The sequence below is a fragment of the Helianthus annuus genome, chromosome 13 (genome assembly GCF_002127325.2).
Source record: "Helianthus annuus cultivar XRQ/B chromosome 13, HanXRQr2.0-SUNRISE, whole genome shotgun sequence".
Lineage (NCBI taxonomy): Eukaryota > Viridiplantae > Streptophyta > Magnoliopsida > Asterales > Asteraceae > Helianthus > Helianthus annuus.
Genome location: NC_035445.2, coordinates 160,793,269 through 160,815,563, shown reverse-complemented (window position 1 = coordinate 160,815,563; position 22,295 = coordinate 160,793,269). Strand labels below are relative to the sequence as shown.

Genomic DNA, 22,295 nt, shown 5'->3' with positions numbered 1-22,295 from the left:
ACTTTCTTGGGTATGCCACCCCTAACTTACGAGTCTGGAATCTAGAGACTAAAAGGGTTGAGGAATGGTCTGAGGTCAGAGTACAAAGGCACACCTTGCCAGTCAAAAATCCGGGTCAACCTTGGATGTTCGAGTATGATGACTTCTTCAATTCGATCAATGTTGAAGCCGTTGAAGAAAATGCTGCGGCTAGGATGTTTTTCGAGAGTGACAATGCAACAGTTTCACCGGTGGTTCGTCCAATTCTTGTTAATCAAGAACCATCTTCTTCGGTGAACAATAATACTCTCAACAATGAAGATTTTCATGATGCAAACGAATTGAACGAATCTTCAGAGGATGATGAATTTCTAGATGCAGATCAAGAAGCTCCTACAACAGCAGTTCATGGTACTTCTGAGGGTACTCCTCCAGTAGATACACATAGAACAGCTGAGACTACTGCATCATCCTCTTCGTCAATTCCGGGTCTTGAATTGGTTGTTGATCTTAATCTCAACAATCTGGGTATAAATGTTCCAGTTCCAGATAATCCAGAAACAAGGATTCATAATACCCATCCTCAACAAAACATCATTGGAAATGTGCAAAGTGGCGTACAAACAAGAAACATGTTGCGAAACAACAACAATGCAGGCTTGTATGCAGCTATTCGAGAATCCGGGCAACAAAACGACTGGTCTTTCGCGTGTTATGTTTCACAAGAAGAACCAAGAACGTGGAAAGAAGCCTTGAAGGATAATGCTTGGGTTGAAGCAATGCAGGAAGAACTGCAACAATTCCAGAAGCTGGGTGTCTGGAAACTCGTAGAGAAACCTGCTGGATATAAGAAGATTGGTACCCGTTGGGTTTTCAAATGCAAAAAGGATGACCGCGGAGTTGTTATCCGAAACAAAGCTCGTTTAGTCGTTCAAGGTTTTCGTCAGATTGAAGGGATCGACTACAACGAAGTCTATGCACCAGTGGCACGTCTCGAAGCAATTCGAATCTTTCTAGCCTATGCGTCCTTCAAAGGATTCAAGGTTTATCAGATGGACGTGAAAAGTGCATTCTTACACGGTGTGGTTGAAGAAGAGGTGTACGTCGAACAGCCTCCAGGTTTTGAAGATCCTATCCATCCCGATCGGGTTTGGTTGCTCAACAAAGCTCTCTATGGTCTTCATCAAGCACCACGAGCTTGGTATGCAACCTTATCACACTATCTGCTGGAGAACGGTTTTCGTAGAGGTCTTATCGACTGTACTCTTTTCATCAAGGAACAAGATGGAGATCTTCTTCTGGTACAGGTATACGTTGATGACATTATTTTTGGTTCTACTAATGATGTCTTGTGTAGGGAATTCGAGCGCATTATGCAGGATAAATTCGAGATGAGTGCTATGGGGGAAATGACTTTCTTCTTGGGCCTACAAGTACAACAAACGGAGTCTGGGATATTCATCCATCAGACTAAATATGTTGGTGACATCTTGAGCCGGTTCCAGATGTCTGATGCAACGCCCATTGGTACCCCATTGCCAACTAATCACGGAATTACTCCAGATCTGAAGGGAGAAGCTGTTAGTCCCTCAAACTATCGCGCTATGATCGGATCTCTCATGTACCTCACAGCATCAAGGCCAGACATAATGTACCCGACGTGCCTGCTTGCCAGATATCAAGTTAACCCGAAGGCCTCACATCTTGCTGCTGTTAAAAGGATTTTTCGTTATTTGAAGGCGTACCCGGACACCGGTCTGTGGTATCCTAGGGATAATAACTTTGAATTGGTAGCATTCAGTGATTCTGATTTTGGCGGATGCAAAATCGACGGCAAGTCCACAACGGCTGGATGTCAGTTTTTGGGAAATCGCCTAGTTACATGGCAATGCAAGAAGCAGACGTGTGTAGCTACATCAACATGCGAAGCTGAATACATTGCTGCCTCAAGTTGTTGCTCCCAAGTTCTTTGGATCCAACAACAGATGCGGGACTACGGTTTTGAATTCCTAACTACTCCTATTTACGTTGATAATTCTGCTGCTTTAGATATCACTAGAAATCCTGTGCAGCATTCAAAGACCAAACACATAGAAATCAAATATCACTTCATACGTGATTGCTTTGAGAAAAGGCTAATCGATGTTGTTAAGGTCCACACCGATGACCAACGTGCCGACTTATTTACCAAAGCTTTTGACAAATCTAGATTTGACTTCTTATTATTGGTAAACGGCATTAAGGTCAAGCAAGAGTAAAACCAACATCGGAAAATCATTTTTGTAAATATCTTTGTGTGTTTTTAAATTTATCTTAGTTTGTTGATTTTAGGGGGAGTAAATCCAAAAATCGGAAAATACAAAAACATCGAAAAATTTCAAAAACACAAAAACAATAGAAAAACAAAAATGAGTTTCCTGGCGAGCAAAAGAGAAAATGATAGTACATCAGTGGTCTATCCAAACCTCTTTAAACCTTAAATGCAAAACGATAAGCAGCTCTATATAAGATGTATCGGTAGGCTCACAATCATTTTAAAGTGTGCAGGGTGATATAAATCTTAATCGACTGAAGATCAGGTGGGAACCATTCATTGGCATATGGTCTTAGTACCGAAATTTCGTTTGATAGATTGCCGAGGTTCTGAGATATTCGGTCTTTATGCTGCTTATCATCTGGGTATCATGGTTGTATCTTTTACCGAAAAATAACGGGGACGCAAGTCTAGATCTTCCATGATACTATACATACGTGTACATATTGCATACTGCATTCGACCTCAATAAGTGATAAACAATCACATGTCCAAATCAAATAAGTGATAAATATATCACATTTATCCGGGTGTCAAGTTCGTCTCTCTGCTGTACGGAAGTACTGACCTGTTCACGGACTTGCACCTGTGCCCTCATGCATACGAAAATCAAGTTCCTCATCAATAAGTGATTATATCACAAAGGGCTTGTTTTCAAATCAAAATAAGTGAGTATCTCACAATTTATACGGTCAAACAGATGATAATCGGTATACTCACCGGTAAGATGAACTCTCGTGCATACCTTGATACGGGAATGTGTCGTGATGTGGATGAACACCGGTCGGTAAGTATAAATCATACATTAACGTATCCTCTAAACATGATTACATCTGATAAGTTGAGCTTAAGTGGACAACAATACCGATAATTGTTATAGGATGCTTATCTTAATGTTAACTAACTGAACAACAAGAGTGTTTTGGCATGACCGTACACTGATATGATTCTCTTACCCTCGAAACTCGCAAAAAGAATGTCTGTATATATTTATTTACTGCTTAACTTTTATTATTTCTTTTAAACAGTTTCGTCGTTTGGTGCATATCAGCACGACATTAGCGGTGATGTCGTTTGATAACACTCAAAGGATTTTAAATTGTTGTCTTTTAATGTCAAAAATACCAAAAAGATTTTAGGTTTGTTTTAATATAAACTTTATAAAAGCCAAAAAGATTTTATTTATGCTTTATTTTCGATCGTACGATGTTGGAGCTCAAGTCTTCGTTACCTGAAACCTGTCTGAAAACCGAACTGACTAAATCTTCATAAACGGTCAAAAATTTGCATGTTTGAAAGTTAAAACTAAAATTGACAAATTTAAACTTTCAAACTGTCGGACGGTGTTTGATTATGACATGGTCATTCGTGTGTCATGTGTTTATGTTAACTATATTCCAAGCAGTTGTTCTCATTATGCGTTTAGATTTCTTGCATGTGCAGATTCTAAAAGCTGGGAGAACATAGTCGATGACAAGCTCTGGAATGAAGACACGACGAGAAGGCGCTCAAGTGATGAAAATGATCGAGTTGCCGCTGCCCATCATCAACACCACAAGGATCTTACTTCATAAAGTTAAAGTATTTCACGAGCATAACTCAAGGGGGAGTTTATGTTAAGGGGGAGTTTGTCAACACACTTCCTACATGATACGGGTAGTTTGTTGATACACTTTCTACTTTCAAGACGTGAAGACTTTGAAGATCCTCCGACATTGAAGACATGATAGGACATCAGAGTCTTGAAGACCTGAAGACCAAAGACCGTCGAAGTTCAAGACGAGTCTACACTTTTGGGAGATCAAAGACAAAGCTACAGCCAAGGGGGAGTTTGTTGGTGCACTTGTGTCTGTACTTTGTCTGTATTCGGTCTGATATAAACGATGTCCTGATTTGTGTTGTAAGTTGACCAAGTCAACCATCCTCCGGTTTGACTCAGTCAACAGTTGAAAGATGTTCTGATCGAAGGATAGCCTCGAAGGATACACCTGATCCTTCGAGGTGATCGAAAGATATGGTTCGACCATTAGATCTCGAAGGATGATCCTTCGAGGTCCATGCTGATCTTTCGTGCAACATGTGGTCGACAGATGATCCTTCGGACCATCTGTCGAATCCTTCGAGCAGACTTGCTGAGCTGGGTATATATACCCATGCATGTGTTGAGTGTGAGTTAGTTCTGCAGTTCTGCCATTTGCACCGAGAGATAGAGAGTGTTGAGAGCATTCTGTCGGAACTCACACACACACACACTTGAGAGTTTACATGTTAGATTTGTAAACATTGTGCTTGTAACCGAAACCTTCATTTGCATTAATACGACTAGTGTTAATCGGTGAATCTTTGTGTGATTGTGTTTATACTTGTCTCATCCCGGTTTGCCTACTAGCTTGGATTCCGCACTCGCTAGTGGGTTGGTATAACAAGGTATAGGTTTGTTCTCGATCCTCCGAGAGGGACCTACACATCGTCCCAGTCCCCATGCACCCTTTTATTTTACTTATTATTTATTTTAAACCTAATTTATACTGTTTCGTGTCCCATATATAAAACCTACACCTCTCAAACCTAATATAGATTTACAGCAGCATACATTAATTTACTACAGAAGTTACAGAAGTTTACCTAAAGAAAGATTCATTGTGTGATTCTTCACAGCGGCTCTGATGTTGATTGCAGCAGAAGTACACTGGTTACGTTTGCTTCAGTTTCTGAAAGTTCTCACAACGGGAATCGGAATTCAACGGGTTGCGGGAGATCTTCGGGCAGCAAGGCCACGGTCTTGTGTTTATTCTGATGCAATGGATCATTCTTCATTTATTTTGATGCGGGGGATATGAGAGATGCGGGACCAATAGGAGCCTCTTCTACTGCACCTTCCTTTTAGCTTTGGGCAGTTAAAGATGTTTAAACTTAAAAGTGAAGGCAGCAGAATGTCAGGTAGATGCTTCATCTTTGGGCAGCCCCCTAAAAAGAGATGTTGGAGGGAGGTGAGGTGTTGGACTCCCACTGAAACTGATTTCAGTTTCTTAAATCTATCTATTCGAAGAGTAGTAAGAGGTGAAGGAAGAAGATGAGACAACTGACTACATCTACTCACATCATCTTCTTCTGACTGTGAACAGTATAACCCTAGGTCGACAAGTGAGGCTGGGAAATTCTGTGGTCCCCACTCTAAGATGGGCTTCTTCAAACCCCCTATGAAAAGGTTACGCATTTTGGGAGGCCAAAACCCACGAGGAAAGGAAGAATCTGTACTTGGGCAATTGTATATTACCAGGTGTGTTAAGGAGGTGAGATTAGGCAACTCGTGGTCAGGAAATGACTCCATATTTGGACAATCAACTATTCTCAGCTGAGTAAGGTGAATCAACTGCTTCAATTCAATGATCTTTGTCAGATTTGGCCAGTTGTTTAATTTAACACTTTGAAGCATTGGCATGCTTGTGTTGTTGACAAGCACCCTAGTGTTATCCCCTCCAAATATTAGCTCCTTTTCTAACAGTTTGTCACAGCCTTTAATGGAAAGCAACTTGAGCTTCTGCCCTCCAGCTGTTGTAAGAAATGAAACAGATGTAATGGAAGGACAATCTGAGATGTCCAACTCCTCAATGTTATTTGGACACCTACAATGCTCCATACTCTCACATTTTTCTATCTTTAATGTCCTAAGAGTTGTTATAGCATTGCTCCCACAACTATCCCCTTCCTCTTTCTCTCCTAATCTCACCAAATTTTGACATTCCAGTACATCCAAATACATTAAACATATAAGAGCCTTACTAGCCATCGACTCCCACAAGTATCTTATTTCGTTACAGTTTTTTATCATTAAATATTCGACTCCTCCAAGATACTTTATAACACCTCTCCACGCCACATCATCAAGCCCTGAAATACTTTCTATTTGCAAACCCCCAAGTCCTGAAGCTACTTGAACCAGGCTTCTCAACACAGCACTATCACATTCAGATACTTTTAGAATATTCAAAGAAGGTAGAGCTTCAGGTGACACTTGAACCAAATTAGGACAATTTCTTACAACAAGCGTTTGAAGGCATGGAAACGACACAGCCCCATTATTGGTTGACCATACTTCCAACCTCTTCATATTTTCTAATGTAAGAACTTCAAGTGAAGGGAATGGAAGACCAGTCCCTACTAACTCTGAACCCAAAGCTTTCACCTCATCCATGTCTTCAATAAACAACTTCTTGAGTGATGGTAACTGACCAAGTGGTGGTAAAGATGTACAGTTTTTACAGCCATGTATAAACACCTCAGTCAACTGAAGAAACGATGGATCCCCAACCCAATTAGGAAATTCTTTACCCCCATATGACGCTATTTCAAGGACTGTCAAACTAGCACTGTTAGGCTTCAACACACAGAGGACCTCCTTCTCAAGAGACTCCTTTCGAGAACCATCAAACACATCACTCCATTCTAGTTTTAAGTGAATAAACCTCTTTTGCAATAAGTTTGCCTCTTGTGCATGCATTGCCATTTCCACTTTGTCCAACCCCTTGATGTGAATCCACCCATCAAAATCTGTAAGGTCTTTAATCTTGGTTATTGCAAGGTCATTATCTCCTCCAACAATGATCTTGGTGAGAGTCTGTAGGCTTTTCAATTGGCCAATCCACAGAGGTAACTTATTCAAAAGCGGAGTTCCGTAAATGTCCAAATGCCGCAAGTTTTTAAGCTTTGAGAAGTTGTTGGGCAACTGAATTAAGTCACTACAACCAGAAAGGAGTAATGTTTGCAAATTGTCGAGATTGCCAACACTTTCTGGTAAATGTGTGATTGGGTTTTCAGATAAATTAAGATACCGGAGATGCTTCAAACTGCCAATGGTCTCTGGCACCTCGCTGATGCATAAATTTCCCAAACTTAGAACCCTTAGCATTGGTAATTCGGGAAGTAAGTCAACTAAAATCTTACTAGATAAGTAAAACTTTTCGAAACTATCTTTTCCTTGTAAGGATAAGAATGTTCTCAAACTTTTAGCTCTTTTGAATGGATCGAACTTCGAGTAAGCTACATATTCGTCACAAACAAATGACATATGTCGGTACTTTTCCAAGGCTTCCTTCCTAACATCCTGTACCATCTCAATGTCTAATCTTGAAAAGAATTCTCCAGCAACAGATGTGGCCAAGTCATTCAGCAAGTCATGCATCACAAACATATGTTTGTCATTAGGTGCATGTTGAAAAAATGACCTTGACAACAACTCTTCAAAATATTCAAGACCTAAGCGCTCCATTGACTTGTCTGAAGATGACTGGTTCAAAAAACCTTCTGCCATCCAAAGTAAAATCAAACTCTCTTTATGAAACAGATGGTCTTTGGGGAACAAGGAGCAGTATGCAAACAACTGCTTCAAACATGCTGAAAGATCATTGTAACTTAGTTTAAGAGCCGGGACAATCTCATCCCCCTTTCCTAACCTCCAAATCTCACTGTTCCACAGCTCCTTCCACTCTTCTTCTTCGGTCTTTGTCCTTAATAACCTACCGAGTACTGCTAAAGCCAAAGGTAAGCCATCACATTTTTCCACAATGCCTTCACCGTATTGTTTTAAAACTGGATGTGAATCTGTTGGTGCACTTGTGTCTGTACTTTGTCTGTATTCGGTCTGATATAAACGATGTCCTGATTTGTATTGTAAGTTGACCAAGTCAACCATCCTCCGGTTTGACTTGGACAACAGTTGAAAGATGTTCTGATCGAAGGATAGCCTCGAAGGATACACCTGATCCTTCGAGATGATCGAAAGATATGGTTCGACCATGGTTCGACCATTAGACCTCGAAGGATGATCCTTCGAGGTCCATGCTGATCTTTCGTGTAACATGTGGTCGACAGATGATCCTTCGGACCATCTGTCGAATCCTTCGAGCAGACCTGCTGAGCTGGGTATATATACCCATGCATGTGTTGAGTGTGAGTTAGTTCTGGAGTTCTGCCATTTTCACACACCCGAGAGATAGAAGCTTAGAGAGCATTCTGCCCAGAACTCACACACACACTTAGAGAGTTTATAGAACACTTCTGTAAACATTGAGCTTGTAACCGAACCTTCATTTGCATTAATACGACTAGTGTTAATCGGTGAATCTTTGTGTGTTTGTTTCTCTACTTGCTACTAACTCGGTTTGCTTGCTAGCTTGGATTCCGCACTCGCTAGTAGGTTTGTATAACAAGGTTTAGGTTCGTAATCCTCCGCGAAACAGGGACCTACAAGTGGTATCAGAGCTAAGGCTCTTAACCTTGTTTAAAACCGGGTTTTTACAAGTTGTGGTGTGTTGAAACACTTGGTTTTGCACCTGTTTTTACCAAGTTTCTTGCTTTTTCTTTGAGTAAAAACGTGTCTAAACTAACCGGGAGTGTTCAAGTTTTGGTTGGGTAACATAAAAATTGGTTTTTAGAAAACTTTGTGTTTTCCGGTGGTATTCCGGTGTGTTTCCGGTGACTGGCTTAAGGATAAGGTTATCCTTTTTGGGCAATCTTTCAAAAGTTGGTGGGAAAGTTGATCTGACATCCCCTTTTGCCGAAAGTTTGACCTTACCAACCTGTCACCTTTTCACCAACCTTTCACATCAAAGTCAGTTGTGTCAGAGCCTCTCGAAAGATATCTTTCGACATCGAAAGATCATCCTTCGATATCTTTCGATCAAGGAGGGCTCGAAAGATTTATATCCTTCGACCCATCCTTCGAAGTCTGAAACATATCCTTCGACAGAGGAATCTTTTCGAAAGACTAGTGTCCGAAAGATTAGGATCCTTCGTATTGGTGAATCTTTCGAGATCTGTTGTTCGAAAGATAAGGATTTGGCCCGAAAGATAAGGATCTTTCAAAGGGAATCTTTCGAGTTCTTGAATCTTTCGAAATCATTGTTCGAGAGTCAACAGTAATCTTTCGAGTACTGTTGATCCTTCGAACAAGGTTATATCTTTCGATTGAGGTTTGTTTATTGTTAACAAGTTTCTGTGATTTCAGATCTTTCGACCAGGATCTTTCGGTTGTGTTATCTTTCGGATCTTTCTTACTTAGCATTTATTTTGCTTATCTATCATGAATCCGAGTTGGTGGGGAAGTCCGGCTCCAGACAGTGGAAAATACATGAATACCAGTCAATCTCCATCATGGGCCGAATCTCCAGTTTCTACATCCTCACAAGCAAATGCCACTCCAGCTGGTCAATGGGCGTTTGTTTCAAATCAAACTCCGAGTATTCAAAGTCTTCTTCTAAGCGAAAGTGAAACCGGAAGTTTGAACAGGCCTCCAAAGTTGATGCATCTTCATGAATATCCAGGATGGGTTGATCGTTTCCATACATACATTCTTGGTCAAAATACAGAGTTGTGGTTGCGGTTCATTACGGAATTCGATCAAACTATCGAGGTTGCTGCTTCTTCGACAGCTACATTTGCCGATCTTCCTGATGATCAAAAGAAGACGTATGACTTAGAAAAGAAAGCATACGCTATTCTCACTCAAGCACTGAGCAAGGATATTTATCATCAGTTCGTCAGTTTCAAGACAACGAAGAAGCTGTGGGATGCATTGAAGACAAGAGGAGTAGGTAATGAAGCCACACGTCAACTAAGACGAGATCTACTGAAGAAAGAATTCGATGGCTTCACATGTATGGATAAGGAGTCCTTGGGAGATATGACAAGCCGTTTCTATCATCTGCTTACTGAGCTGACCAACTTTGAAGTCACAACGACTCCAACAGAGGTGGTAAAGAAGTTTGCCGATGCATTGCCTCCTCAATGGAATAACTTCCTGGAAATCTTGAAGTACAACGGAACGTTGAGAACTACAAATATCAACGATTTCGTGCAGCTTCTGGAGAACAAGGATCAGGAAGAAACGTTGAAGGCAAAGAGAGTTGCAGTGCCACAGAATCCAGAGATGTATTATGGCACCTCCACTACGTCATCTGCAAAAGCCGGTTCACACGCTCCACTTCAAACGGCGTTTGTCACAAGCACGGATATGTATGGCAATCCAGTGCAAGTTCCTGTAAAGTCGCCTCCAACCACAGATCTGTATGGAAATCCAATACAACCACCTCCTCCTCCTCCTGTTCAACAACCACAATATGCGTGTTATGGAGGAACATCATCTGCTGCAGGTCAACAATCAAAGTCAAGTACAGTACAGCTCGACACGTCAAGCTTTTCTAAAATCAGTGTAGAAGTAGCTAAGGAACACATGGAGCTGCTTAACACTGTAGTGAGCGCTTACTGTGGGTTGATAGAAGGTCAGATTGGAAACATTAATCTGACACAAGAAGATTACAGGCAGATTGATAAGGAAGAGATGGACTTGATGGACATCAAGTGGGCCTTTGCGAGTGCTGTGAGAAGAGCAAAGGATTGGATGGAAAGTACTGGCAGAACCAGCTTGGAAAGTAAGCGAGACACCAAGTATGGGTTCGATAAGCAAGCTGTTAAGTGCTTCAACTGTGGTGAACGGGGCCACTTTAAACGGGAATGTACAAAGCCAGCCCAGCACGGGAATCAAAACCCCTTCAGGAACCAAGGCAACCAGCAGAACAGAAACAATGATCGTACATTGGTGCCTGTCAACAACCAAACCAACCGAGCACTTGCAGTTCAGGTGGATGAAGGTTGTGACTGGTCAATCCAGTTGGGTGGTGATGCTCCTGATGGAACAGCATGTTTTGCTCAGATTGTGAAGGAGCTGGTTCACACCAATGGTGGAGAATCTTCTGCCAGTGGTGATGAATCGTCTGAAGATGAAGACTCCTCTGGATACAGCAGGAGTGTTGATGAAGAATCATCCAACTCTGGTGATGATCATGTGGGTGAGACATCTAATGTTTCGGATGATATTGACATTGATGAACTCTTGGGGGAAGCTGTAGCAGAAACTCAAAGAAGATCTATTCTGGTGGATCAAGCTGCTTACTCTTCGTCTTCTCTCCATTCAGCCTTTATGGCTAATGTCGACGGTTCATCAAGTCAGGTATGTGTCGATGAACCCACTGCTGTTAATTGTGATGAATGTGCTAGGTTGCATGCTAGATGTGCTGATCTTGAGAAAAGTATGTCTGAGTTGCAAGGCAAACATGATGCTTTACAAGCTAGTTTGTTTGACTTGCAAGACAAACATACTACTGTGAATGAGAATTTGAGTGACTTGCAAAGTAAGCATGACGCTTTGCAAGAAAAATATGATGTGACATTTCTCCACAATCAGAAGTTGACTGTGGATCTCTCTAAATGCACAGAAGCCAACATGTTTTATGAAAACCATGAAAAAGAATTTAAGTCAGTAATTGAAACATTAAAGAAGGATAAAACTGAACTGACTAAAATGGTTTCAAGAAAACAAACTGATATTAATTTGTATATATCTCGCCTTGAGAGTATGCAAAAAGAGATGGCTTGTGTGAAAACCGAAAGTGATGCGATCCAACTCAAGCTAGACAGTTATTTGAGTTCTAGCTATGTGTTAGATCACATCATTGACGTTCAGAAGGAAAAGAGAGATGTCACATGCATTGGCTACAAGAAGTGTCCACCACCAGTGAGACATAATTATGATGCCATGCCTGATGAAGAGGACAGGGTTTTCTTTGAACCTACTGTGCCTCTAGATGTTAAGGAGTTTGCTGCAGGACTCGGATACCAAAAGGAAGTATCCTCAGATTCAGATGTGTCAGCAGATACATTTGTGAGTGCTGAACAGAATCAAGATCCTCCAGTTGTGATTGAGGATGCTGATTCGTCTGATGATGAATCTGATGATACTGTCCCAGCAAAGTCTGATGCGGTAGTCAAAAATGAGGACATACCTCTTGAGAATCACATTCTATGTGATCCCCCTGTCAAACCCGCTAAGACTGTTGCAACTGAGTCCTCATCTGCAGGAGAGCCGGAGAGTGTGAATTTGCTGTACACTCTAGTTGGTGATGATAAAATTTACTCAGACAAAGATTTTCCCATTAAGAATGTTAATCAATCCTTAATCTGCAAAGTCTTTGAGAATTCGACAAGTAAGTTCTTGGGAAAGGCAGGACCTAAAGTTACAGTCACACAGTGTCCTCCAATCCCAAAGGCTGAAGTTCGAAAGCAATTTGGCAACAAGAAATTGCCAACAGTGCCAACTCAGCAAAATCACACCAAACCCAAAGGTAAAGTACCGGCTCCAGTGCAAAAGAAGCCGAATCAAAAGAAGAAGAAGAATGTTAACTTTGTGAAATCGACGGGAACAGACAAAATTGAAAAGTTTGAAAATCAATCTAACTTAGATTTTGTCAAGAAAGCTATTGTCGAGAAAAGAAATGAACCAAGTAGTTCAAAACCTAGTACCTCGGGTTCACAAAGTTCAACATCATCGGCTAGACGATCACATGATTCTTCGGGGTTTGTAGAACGAAGATCATGTTTTGAGTGTGGAACCATTGGGCACATTATTAGAAACTGCCCATATCTTCATAAGCAGAAAGGAAAGGTTGATGATCCCCGTGGTAAGACTGACCGTAAGCCATCTGTTTCCACAAAACAAGATCCCCGACTTGTAAAAGAAAGGGAAAAGAAACAGAAACGGCAACAGGTCAAGAAAATTGAAAAAGCGATTAAAACCGATGTGGTTCATAAACAATCTGTTGTTGTAAAACCAGAAAATTCTAAAACTTCAAATCATCAAGAAGTTAAAATTTTAAAGAAAAACACTGGTGAAACCAAACAGACTTGGAAACCAAAAACGGTTGTTGAATCAGGGGGACCATCACAATTCACCAACCATCAAAGACAAGAAGTTATTGTCATTGATGAAAATGGAAGACCCAAGACCACAATGGCTTGGGTCCCCATCTCCAACTAATTCATTTGAGTTCATGTGCAGGGTGCTTCAGGAGGAACTATCAGTAGTCATTGGATTGTTGATAGTGGGGCATCCAGGCACATGACAGGCGACATGAAGCTTCTCTACGACGTTAAATCTATTAGAGGAGGTTATGTTGCTTTTGCTGGAGATAAAGGTGGATACATAACGGGTGAAGGAATGATATCTAACGGGATTGTCAGCTTTGACAAGATCAATTTTGTGCAACAACTTGATCACAATCTTCTTAGTGTTTCTCAAATTTGTGACAAGAAATTTTCAGTCCACTTTGATGCTAATGGATGTTATGTGCTGAAACCCGGCTTCAAAATTCCAAAAGAATGGATTCTCTTGTCGGCTCCAAGGATAAATGATTTGTACGTCCTTGACATGAGCCAGGCTATTACTACGTCTGCACAAGCAACTTGTTTCGTTTCCAAAGCCACAGAAAAAGACACTATCTCTTGGCACAGACGAATGGGTCACATTCACTTACGCAAAATGAATCATTTGGTTTCAAATGAATTGGTGAATGGTGTTCCCCTCAAAAATTTCCATCTTCAAGACATCTGTGTTTCGTGCCAGAAAGGAAAGCAAACAAAGAAGAAGCACCCTACAAAGAAGATCAACACAGTGGCAGTTCCTCTTGAACGTTTGCACATGGATTTGTTCGGTCCTGTCAAGCACAAGAGTATTCGGGGTGATCAATACTGCCTCGTGGTTACTGATGATTATTCAAGATTTTCTTGGGTTGCGTTCATGGCACACAAGAGTGAAACCTTTGGCATTATCAAAAACTTGATCATTCAGATTGAGAATTTGTATAAGTTGAAGGTTAGGCGGATACGTAGCGACAATGGTACTGAATTTAAAAATCATTCCATGGCGGAGTTCTGCACTTCAAAGGGTATTCTTCATGAGTTTAGTGCAGCTTATACTCCTCAACAGAATGGTGTCGCTGAACGTAAGAACCGCACATTGATCGAGACTGCTAGGACAATGTTGGTAGAGTCGCAGTTGCCCATTCCATTCTGGACTGAAGCTGTGGCCTCTGCATGTTACACATTGAACAGAGTCCTTACAGTCAAAAGACACAACAAGACCTGCTTTGAGCTTCTTCAGAAACGGAAACCAGATTTGTCTTATCTAGAACCGTTTGGAGCTCCATGCACAATCATCGATCCTAATGGAAAGTTTGGGGCAAGAGCAATTGATGGATACTTTCTTGGGTATGCCACCCCTAACTTACGAGTCTGGAATCTAGAGACTAAAAGGGTTGAGGAATGGTCTGAGGTCAGAGTACAAAGGCACACCTTGCCAGTCAAAAATCCGGGTCAACCTTGGATGTTTGAGTACGATGACTTTTTCAATTCGATCAATGTTGAAGCCGCTGAAGAAAATGCTGCGGCTAGGATGTTTTTCGAGAGTGACAATGCAACAGTTTCACCGGTGGTTCGTCCAATTCTTGTTAATCAAGAACCATCTTCTTCGGTGAACAATAATACTCTCAACAATGAGGATTTTCATGATGCAAACGAATTGAACGAATCTTCAGAGGATGATGAATTTCTAGATGCAGATCAAGAAGCTCCTACAACAGCAGTTCATGGTACTTCAGAGGGTACTCCTCCAGTAGATGCTCATAGAACAGCTGAGGCTACTGCATCATCCTCTTCGTCAATTCCGGGTCTTGAATTGGTTGTTGATCTTAATCTTAACAACCTGGGTATAAATGTTCCAGTTCCAGACAATCCAGAAACAAGGATTCATAATACCCATCCTCAACAAAACATCATTGGAAATGTGCAAAGTGGCGTACAAACAAGAAACATGTTGCGAAACAACAACAATGCAGGCTTGTATGCAGCTATTCGAGAATCCGGGCAACAAAACGACTGGTCCTTCGCGTGTTATGTCTCACAAGAAGAACCAAGGACGTGGAAAGAAGCTTTGAAGGATAATGCCTGGGTTGAAGCAATGCAGGAAGAACTGCAACAATTCCAGAAGCTGGGTGTCTGGAAACTTGTAGAGAAACCTGCTGGATACAAGAAGATTGGTACCCGTTGGGTTTTCAAATGCAAAAAGGATGACCGCGGAGTTGTTATCCGAAACAAAGCTCGTTTAGTCGTTCAGGGTTTTCGTCAGATTGAAGGGATCGACTACAACGAAGTCTATGCACCAGTGGCACGTCTCGAAGCAATTCGAATCTTTCTAGCCTATGCGTCCTTCAAAGGATTCAAGGTTTATCAGATGGACGTGAAAAGTGCATTTTTACATGGTGTGGTTGAAGAAGAGGTGTACGTCGAACAGCCTCCAGGTTTTGAAGATCCTATCCATCCCGATCGGGTTTGGTTGCTCAACAAAGCTCTTTATGGTCTTCATCAAGCACCACGAGCTTGGTATGCAACCTTATCTCACTATCTGCTGGAGAACGGTTTTCGTAGAGGTCTTATCGACTGTACTCTCTTCATCAAAGAACAAGATGGAGATCTTCTTCTGGTACAGGTATACGTTGATGACATTATTTTTGGTTCTACTAATGATGTCTTGTGTAGGGAATTCGAGCGCATTATGCAGGATAAATTCGAGATGAGTGCTATGGGGGAAATGACCTTCTTCTTGGGCCTACAAGTACAACAAACGGAGTCTGGGATATTCATCCATCAGACTAAATATGTTGGTGACATCTTGAGCCGGTTCCAGATGTCTGATGCAACGCCCATTGGTACCCCATTGCCAACTAATCACGGAATTACTCCAGACTTGAAGGGAGAAGCTGTTAGCCCTTCTATCTATCGCGCCATGATCGGATCTCTCATGTACCTCACAGCATCAAGGCCAGACATAATGTACCCGACGTGCCTGCTTGCCAGATATCAAGTTAACCCGAAGGCCTCACATCTTGCTGCTGTCAAAAGGATTTTTCGTTATTTGAAGACGTACCCCGACACCGGTCTGTGGTACCCTAGGGATAATAACTTTGAATTGGTAGCTTTCAGTGATTCTGATTTTGGCGGATGCAAAATCGACGGTAAATCCACAACGGCTGGATGTCAGTTTTTAGGAAATCGCCTAGTCACATGGCAGTGCAAGAAGCAGACGTGTGTAGCTACATCAACATGCGAAGCTGAATACATTGCTGCCTCAAGTTGTTGCTCCCAAGTACTTTGGATTCAACAACAAATGCGGGACTACGGTTTTGAATTCCTAACTACTCCTATTTACGTTGATAATTCTGCTGCTTTAGATATCACTAGAAATCCTGTGCAGCATTCAAAGACCAAACACATCGAAATCAAATATCACTTCATACGTGATTGCTTTGAGAAAAGGCTAATCGATGTTGTTAAGGTCCACACCGATGACCAACGTGCCGACTTATTTACCAAAGCTTTTGACAAATCAAGATTTGACTTTTTATTATTGGTAAACGGCATTAAGGTCAAGCAAGAGTAAAACCAACATCGGAAAATCATTTTTGTAAATACCTTTGTGTTTTTAAATTTATCTTAGTTTGTTAATTTTAGGGGGAGTAAATCCAAAAATCGGAAAATCCAAAAACATCGAAAAATTCAAAAACACAAAAACAATAGAAAAACAAAAATGAGTTTCCTGGCGAGCAAAAGAGAAAATGATAGTACATCAGTGGTCTATCCAAACCTCTTTAAACTTTAAATGCAAAACGATAAGCAGCTCTATATAAGATGTATCGGTAGGCTCACAATCATTTTAAAGTGTGCAGAGTGATATAAATCTTAATCGACTGAAGACCAGGTGGGAACCATTCATTGGCATATGGTCTTAGTACCGAAATTTCGTTTGATAGATTGCCGAGGTTCTGAGATATTCGGTCTTTATGCTGCTTATCATCTGGGTATCATGGTTGTATCTTTTACCGAAAAATAACGGGGACGCAAGTCTAGATCTTCCATGATACTATACATACGTGTACATATTACATACTGCATACTGCATTCGACCTCAATAAGTGATAAACAATCACATGTCCATATCAAATAAGTGATAAAATATCACATTTATCCGGGTGTCAAGTTCGTCTCTCTGCTGTACGGAAGTACTGACCTGTTCACGGACTTGCACCTGTGCCCTCATGCATACGAAAATCAAGTTCCTCATCAATAAGTGATTATATCACAAAGGACTTGTTTTCAAATCAAAATAAGTGAGTATCTCACAATTTATACGGTCAAACAGATGATAATCGGTATACTCACTGGTAAGATGAACTCTCGTGCATACCTTGATACGGGAATGTGTCGTGATGTGGATGAACACCGGTCGGTAAGTATAAATCATACATTAACGTATCCTCTAAACATGATTACATCTGATAAGTTGAGCTTAAGTGGACAACAATACCGATAATTGTTATAGGATGCTTATCTTAATGTTAACTAACTGAACAACAAGAGCGTTTTGGCATGACCGTACACTGATATGATTCTCTTACCCTCGAAACTCGCAAAAAGAATGTCTGTATATATTTATTTACTGCTTAACTTTTATTGTTTTCTTTTAAACAGTTTCGTCGTTTGGTGCATATCAGCACGACATTAGCGGTGATGTCGTTTGATAACACTCAAAGGATTTTAAATTGTTGTCTTTTACTTTCAAAAATACCAAAAAGATTTTAGGTGTGTTTTAATATAAACTTTATAAAAGCCAAAAAGATTTTATTTCTGCTTTATTTTCGATCGTACGATGTTGGAGCTCAAGTCTTCGTTACCTGAAACCTGACTGAAAACCGAACTGACTAAATCTTCATAAACGGTCGAAATTTGCATGTTTTGAAAGTTAAAGACTAAAATTGACAAATTTTATTAAACTTTCAAACTGTCGGACGGTGTTTGATTATGACATGGTCATTCGTGTGTCATTTGTTTATACTATATTCCAAGCAGTTGTTCTCATTACGCGTTTAGATTTCTTGCATGTGCAGATTCTAAAGGCTAGGAGAACATGGTCGATGACAAGCCTTGGAATGAAGACACGACGAGAAGGCGCTCAAAAGATGAAGATGATCGAGTTGCTGCTGGCCATCGTCAACACCACAAGGATCTTACTTCATAAAGTTAAAGTATTTCACGAGCATAACTCAAGGGGGAGCTTATGTTAAGGGGGAGTTTGTCAACACACTTCCTACATGATACGGGTAGTTTGTTGATACACTTTCTACTTTCAAGACGTGAAGACTTTGAAGACCCTCCGACATTGAAGACATGATAGGACATCAGAGTCTTGAAGACTTGAAGACCAAAGACCGTCGAAGTTCAAGACGAGTCTACACTTTTAGAAGAACAAGACAAAGATTAGAGATCAAAGACAAAGCTACAGCCAAGGGGGAGTTTGTTGGTGCACTTGTGTCTGTACTTTGTCTGTATTCGGTCTGATATAAACGATGTCCTGATTTGTATTGTAAGTTGACCAAGTCAACCATCCTCCGGTTTGACTTGGACAACAGTTGAAAGATGTTCTGATCGAAGGATAGCCTCGAAGGATACACCTGATCCTTCGAGATGATCGAAAGATATGGTTCGACCATGGTTCGACCATTAGACCTCGAAGGATGATCCTTCGAGGTCCATGCTGATCTTTCGTGTAACATGTGGTCGACAGATGATCCTTCGGACCATCTGTCGAATCCTTCGAGCAGACCTGCTGAGCTGGGTATATATACCCATGCATGTGTTGAGTGTGAGTTAGTTCTGGAGTTCTGCCATTTTCACACACCCGAGAGATAGAAGCTTAGAGAGCATTCTGCCCAGAACTCACACACACACTTAGAGAGTTTATAGAACACTTCTGTAAACATTGAGCTTGTAACCGAACCTTCATTTGCATTAATACGACTAGTGTTAATCGGTGAATCTTTGTGTGTTTGTTTCTCTACTTGCTACTAACTCGGTTTGCTTGCTAGCTTGGATTCCGCACTCGCTAGTAGGTTTGTATAACAAGGTTTAGGTTCGTAATCCTCCGCGAAACAGGGACCTACAGAATCAAAGTTATTTGCACCCAATGCATGTTGAGCAAATAAGGTAACAGCATCGTCATGTGAGAGAGTAGAGGGGGCAATCTTGACCCAAAGCCTTCCAAATGGGTCAATTTGGGTTGCTTTTAAAATTATATGGGTTGGTTTGGGTAAAACATTTTAACCAAATGGGTCACAATGGGTCACTTGAAATTTCATCTTGTTATTTTCGGGTCAAAGCGGGTCGACAACATTACAGAAATGGGTCGATGTGGGTTAGTGTCTTAAAGAAACGGGGCATGTTTCGGATCGGAATGGGTTTCGAGCCGGCACAAGTATCCGCACGAGACGGGTTACGACACGAAACGGGTTTAGGGTCGGGACGAGTTTCTATACATTTTCCAGCCAAAAACGCGAACCGTTTCGACGCGAACCGTTTCGACCCGTAGCATTTCGACGCGAACCGTTTCGACGCGAACCGTTTCGACGTCCGAACCGTTTCGACGCGTACCGTTTCGACGCGAAGACGTCCGAACCGTTTCGACGCGAACCGTTTCGACGTCCGAACCATTTCGACGCGAACCGTTTCGACGTCCGAACCGTTTCGACGCGAACCGTTTCGACGCGAACCGTTTCGACGCGAACCGTTTCGATGTCCGAACCGTTTCGACGCGAACCATTTCGACGCGAACCGTTTCGACCAGTACAAGCACAACATACATCTCTCGGTATATTCAACGCCCATCTCTCTGTCTTCACAACATCGCTCGCAGCTCAAAGTTCCGGCCGTTTCTCTGTCTTGGCAGCCGTGTTTTAATCGTCACAATAAGCAGATTATCAGTTGATAATCTGCTGCGTTTTGTTCCAGATTTGCGGCAAGTTGCGGACAAGATTACTGCTGTGTTTGGTTCTTTTTACAGCACTGAACAGATTGTTCTCTGTGATGTTAGTGTGTTACAGCTTGAATAGCAATTGCAGCGTTTGAATTTGTTCGAAGTAGATGTAATAAAGTTTGTGGCTGATATCCTGTTGTTGACATCATGATGATAACTACCATCAAACTCCAAACATTTCCATCTCAATTTTAGTAACAATCGGATTAGCAGCCCATTTCTAGATACATAGTCTGTCCAATTGTTAGTATAATGTTAGATCTATGTGTATGTGTGTATATTGTTACAATCCCCCACAGTTCAATTTAAATCACCAACACTTACACTAACTAAGCTCTTTAATCAACCCGAACCGACCCGGACCCGTTTCAACCCGATAAAATTGCCCCTTGATGTACAATCTCTCTTTAAAAAAAAAACATTTTTTTAACAAAACTGACCCGACCCGACCCGACCCGAAACCCGTTCTGACCCGGACCCGTTTCAACCCGAACCCGTTCTGACCCGAACCCGTTCCGACCCGAACCAAAACAACCCCTTTTTAATTGACCCGTTTTGACCCGAACCCGTCCTGACCCGAACCCGTTTTGACCCATGACCCAACCCGACCCGACCCGACCCGTTTGCCAGGTCTATGAGAGAGTCTGCACATGGTTTAGATGATCATAACCCAACTTTGTGAGCAATTGCACCTTTCGGGTTGTCATTATAATTTTACTACCAGGAGCACATGCATGAAACGGGCTCACTAGGGTCTGCCAGTCGTCATAGCTCTCAATCCAAACATCATCTAATACCATTAAAAATCTTTTATCCCTAAGTTGCTTTCTAAGAGCTACTTGAAGCAGATTTAAATCTGTGAATTCCTTGTCCTCCCCCTTCACAGATTGTAAGATAACTTTGCTTATATTTAAGATATCAAACTGATCTGAAACACTAACCCAAGCCTTGAGTTCAAAGTGCTTCTTAACTTCGGCATCATCATACAAAATTCTTGCTAGGGTGGTTTTCCCTAACCCACCCATACCAACTATGGGCACGATGCTAAAGTTCTGACTACATGACCCATTCTCAAATAGCTTCACTAGCAATTCCTTTATTTCCTCTTGCCTTCCAACAATACGAGATGTATCTAACAAAGAGGTCTGATAAGGTCTTTTGGGTTTTTCATCTTTTAGATTAATCAAACCTAGACAATCCTTCTCCTTTTCTAGATCTTCAAATTTGGCGGTTATATAATCTAACTTGGGATGCATCCTTTGACTTAGTGATAAATTTGTGAAACTAGCTGGGATGAGCTTTCTTACCTTGCTTGTCATGGTTCCAGATTCCTGATTGAGCTTACGACGCGTATCTTCGGTTGCCAAATCATCAAGCACATCATCTATGTCGTAAGCCAGGTGTTGGATATCGTTCAGCCACTGTTTAACAGCTTCATCAGTTGTTTCCTTCTGAGAAGCATGATTAAGCAGAGACTGGATCTTTATCAATGTGGTTTCTAGTTTCTTCAGCTCTGAATGAATTCCTTTGGACCGATCGTACGTGTTGAAGGCTTCAGAGGCCAGCTTTTCAAAAATAGCTTTGAGGAGCTCAGATGCAATGATTTCAGCCATTGTTGGTTTTTGGTGATTGGTGATTGGTGATGGAGGAAACTGTGTATAACAAGAAAATTTGTGAATGAATTAGATCTGATCTATAACCGGTTGACTAAATAGATCTGATCTGTAGCAGTTCACCAAATGCATCTGATCTGTAATCCTCAATGAATAAATTATAATGGGCAATAATTGACTTAATGAATTGTTAATTCCAAGTGACCTTGTTTCACACTACTTATTATTAATGGGCTGAATTTGGATCTAATCTGGCCCATTACTTAATGGATCGTGCTCTAAATTAAAACCTAACTTATGTTTAATAGTTGGATCTTAGACCCATGTTGATCTGCCAAAATAGATTGGGCCTTTAGGTCTCTTATTACACCCATGGACATTTTTTTTTGCTCCATTGGGTCATGTTGATGCATGAAATCATAGCATATCAGATACCTGAATCGAGGATCTCAACTCCCTCATAGACGTTTAGGTCCCGGCTTTCGAGGCGTGAAGAAAGAACTTCACATTAGTCTTTTTAACAAGTCAACTGTTCATAAAATTCTTCATCCGTTTGTCTGCTTTTACATGTCACCTTTTAACAAAGTTTGACCAATTTTAACCCAAATGTGCAAAAAGCGCCACCTCAAGGCTCTAA

General features: G+C 41.2%; 2 protein-coding genes across 2 annotated transcripts; both read right to left on the bottom strand.

Moving 5' to 3' along the window:
- Positions 1–5,099: 5,099 nt before the first annotated feature.
- Positions 5,100–19,897, bottom strand: LOC118485916 (putative disease resistance protein At3g14460). The gene is made up of 2 exons (XM_035982437.1): positions 19,873–19,897; positions 5,100–7,819 (listed from the first exon to the last, which is right to left on the bottom strand). The coding sequence occupies exons 1-2, from the start codon at positions 19,895–19,897 to the stop codon at positions 5,100–5,102; spliced, it is 2,745 nt and encodes a 914-aa protein (XP_035838330.1).
- A 780-nt stretch (positions 19,898–20,677) lies between these two features.
- On the bottom strand, positions 20,678–21,658 carry LOC110924277 (putative disease resistance RPP13-like protein 1). Its single transcript, XM_022168305.2, has one exon. The coding sequence runs from the start codon at positions 21,656–21,658 to the stop codon at positions 20,678–20,680; it is 981 nt and encodes a 326-aa protein (XP_022023997.1).
- Positions 21,659–22,295: the final 637 nt, after the last annotated feature.

What these genes read in the sequence shown, in the direction of transcription:
- LOC118485916 (XM_035982437.1), bottom strand. Translation starts at nt 19,897, where the DNA reads ATGGGCGTTGAATATACCGAGAGAT. An exon ending in CGTTGAATATACCGAGAGAT is followed by an intron (nt 7,820 to 19,872) that starts GTATGTTGTGCT and finishes TGGCTTTAGCAG; the next exon opens with TACTCGGTAGGTTATTAAGG.
- LOC110924277 (XM_022168305.2), bottom strand. Translation starts at nt 21,658, where the DNA reads ATGGCTGAAATCATTGCATCTGAGCTCCTCAAAGCTATTTTTGAAAAG.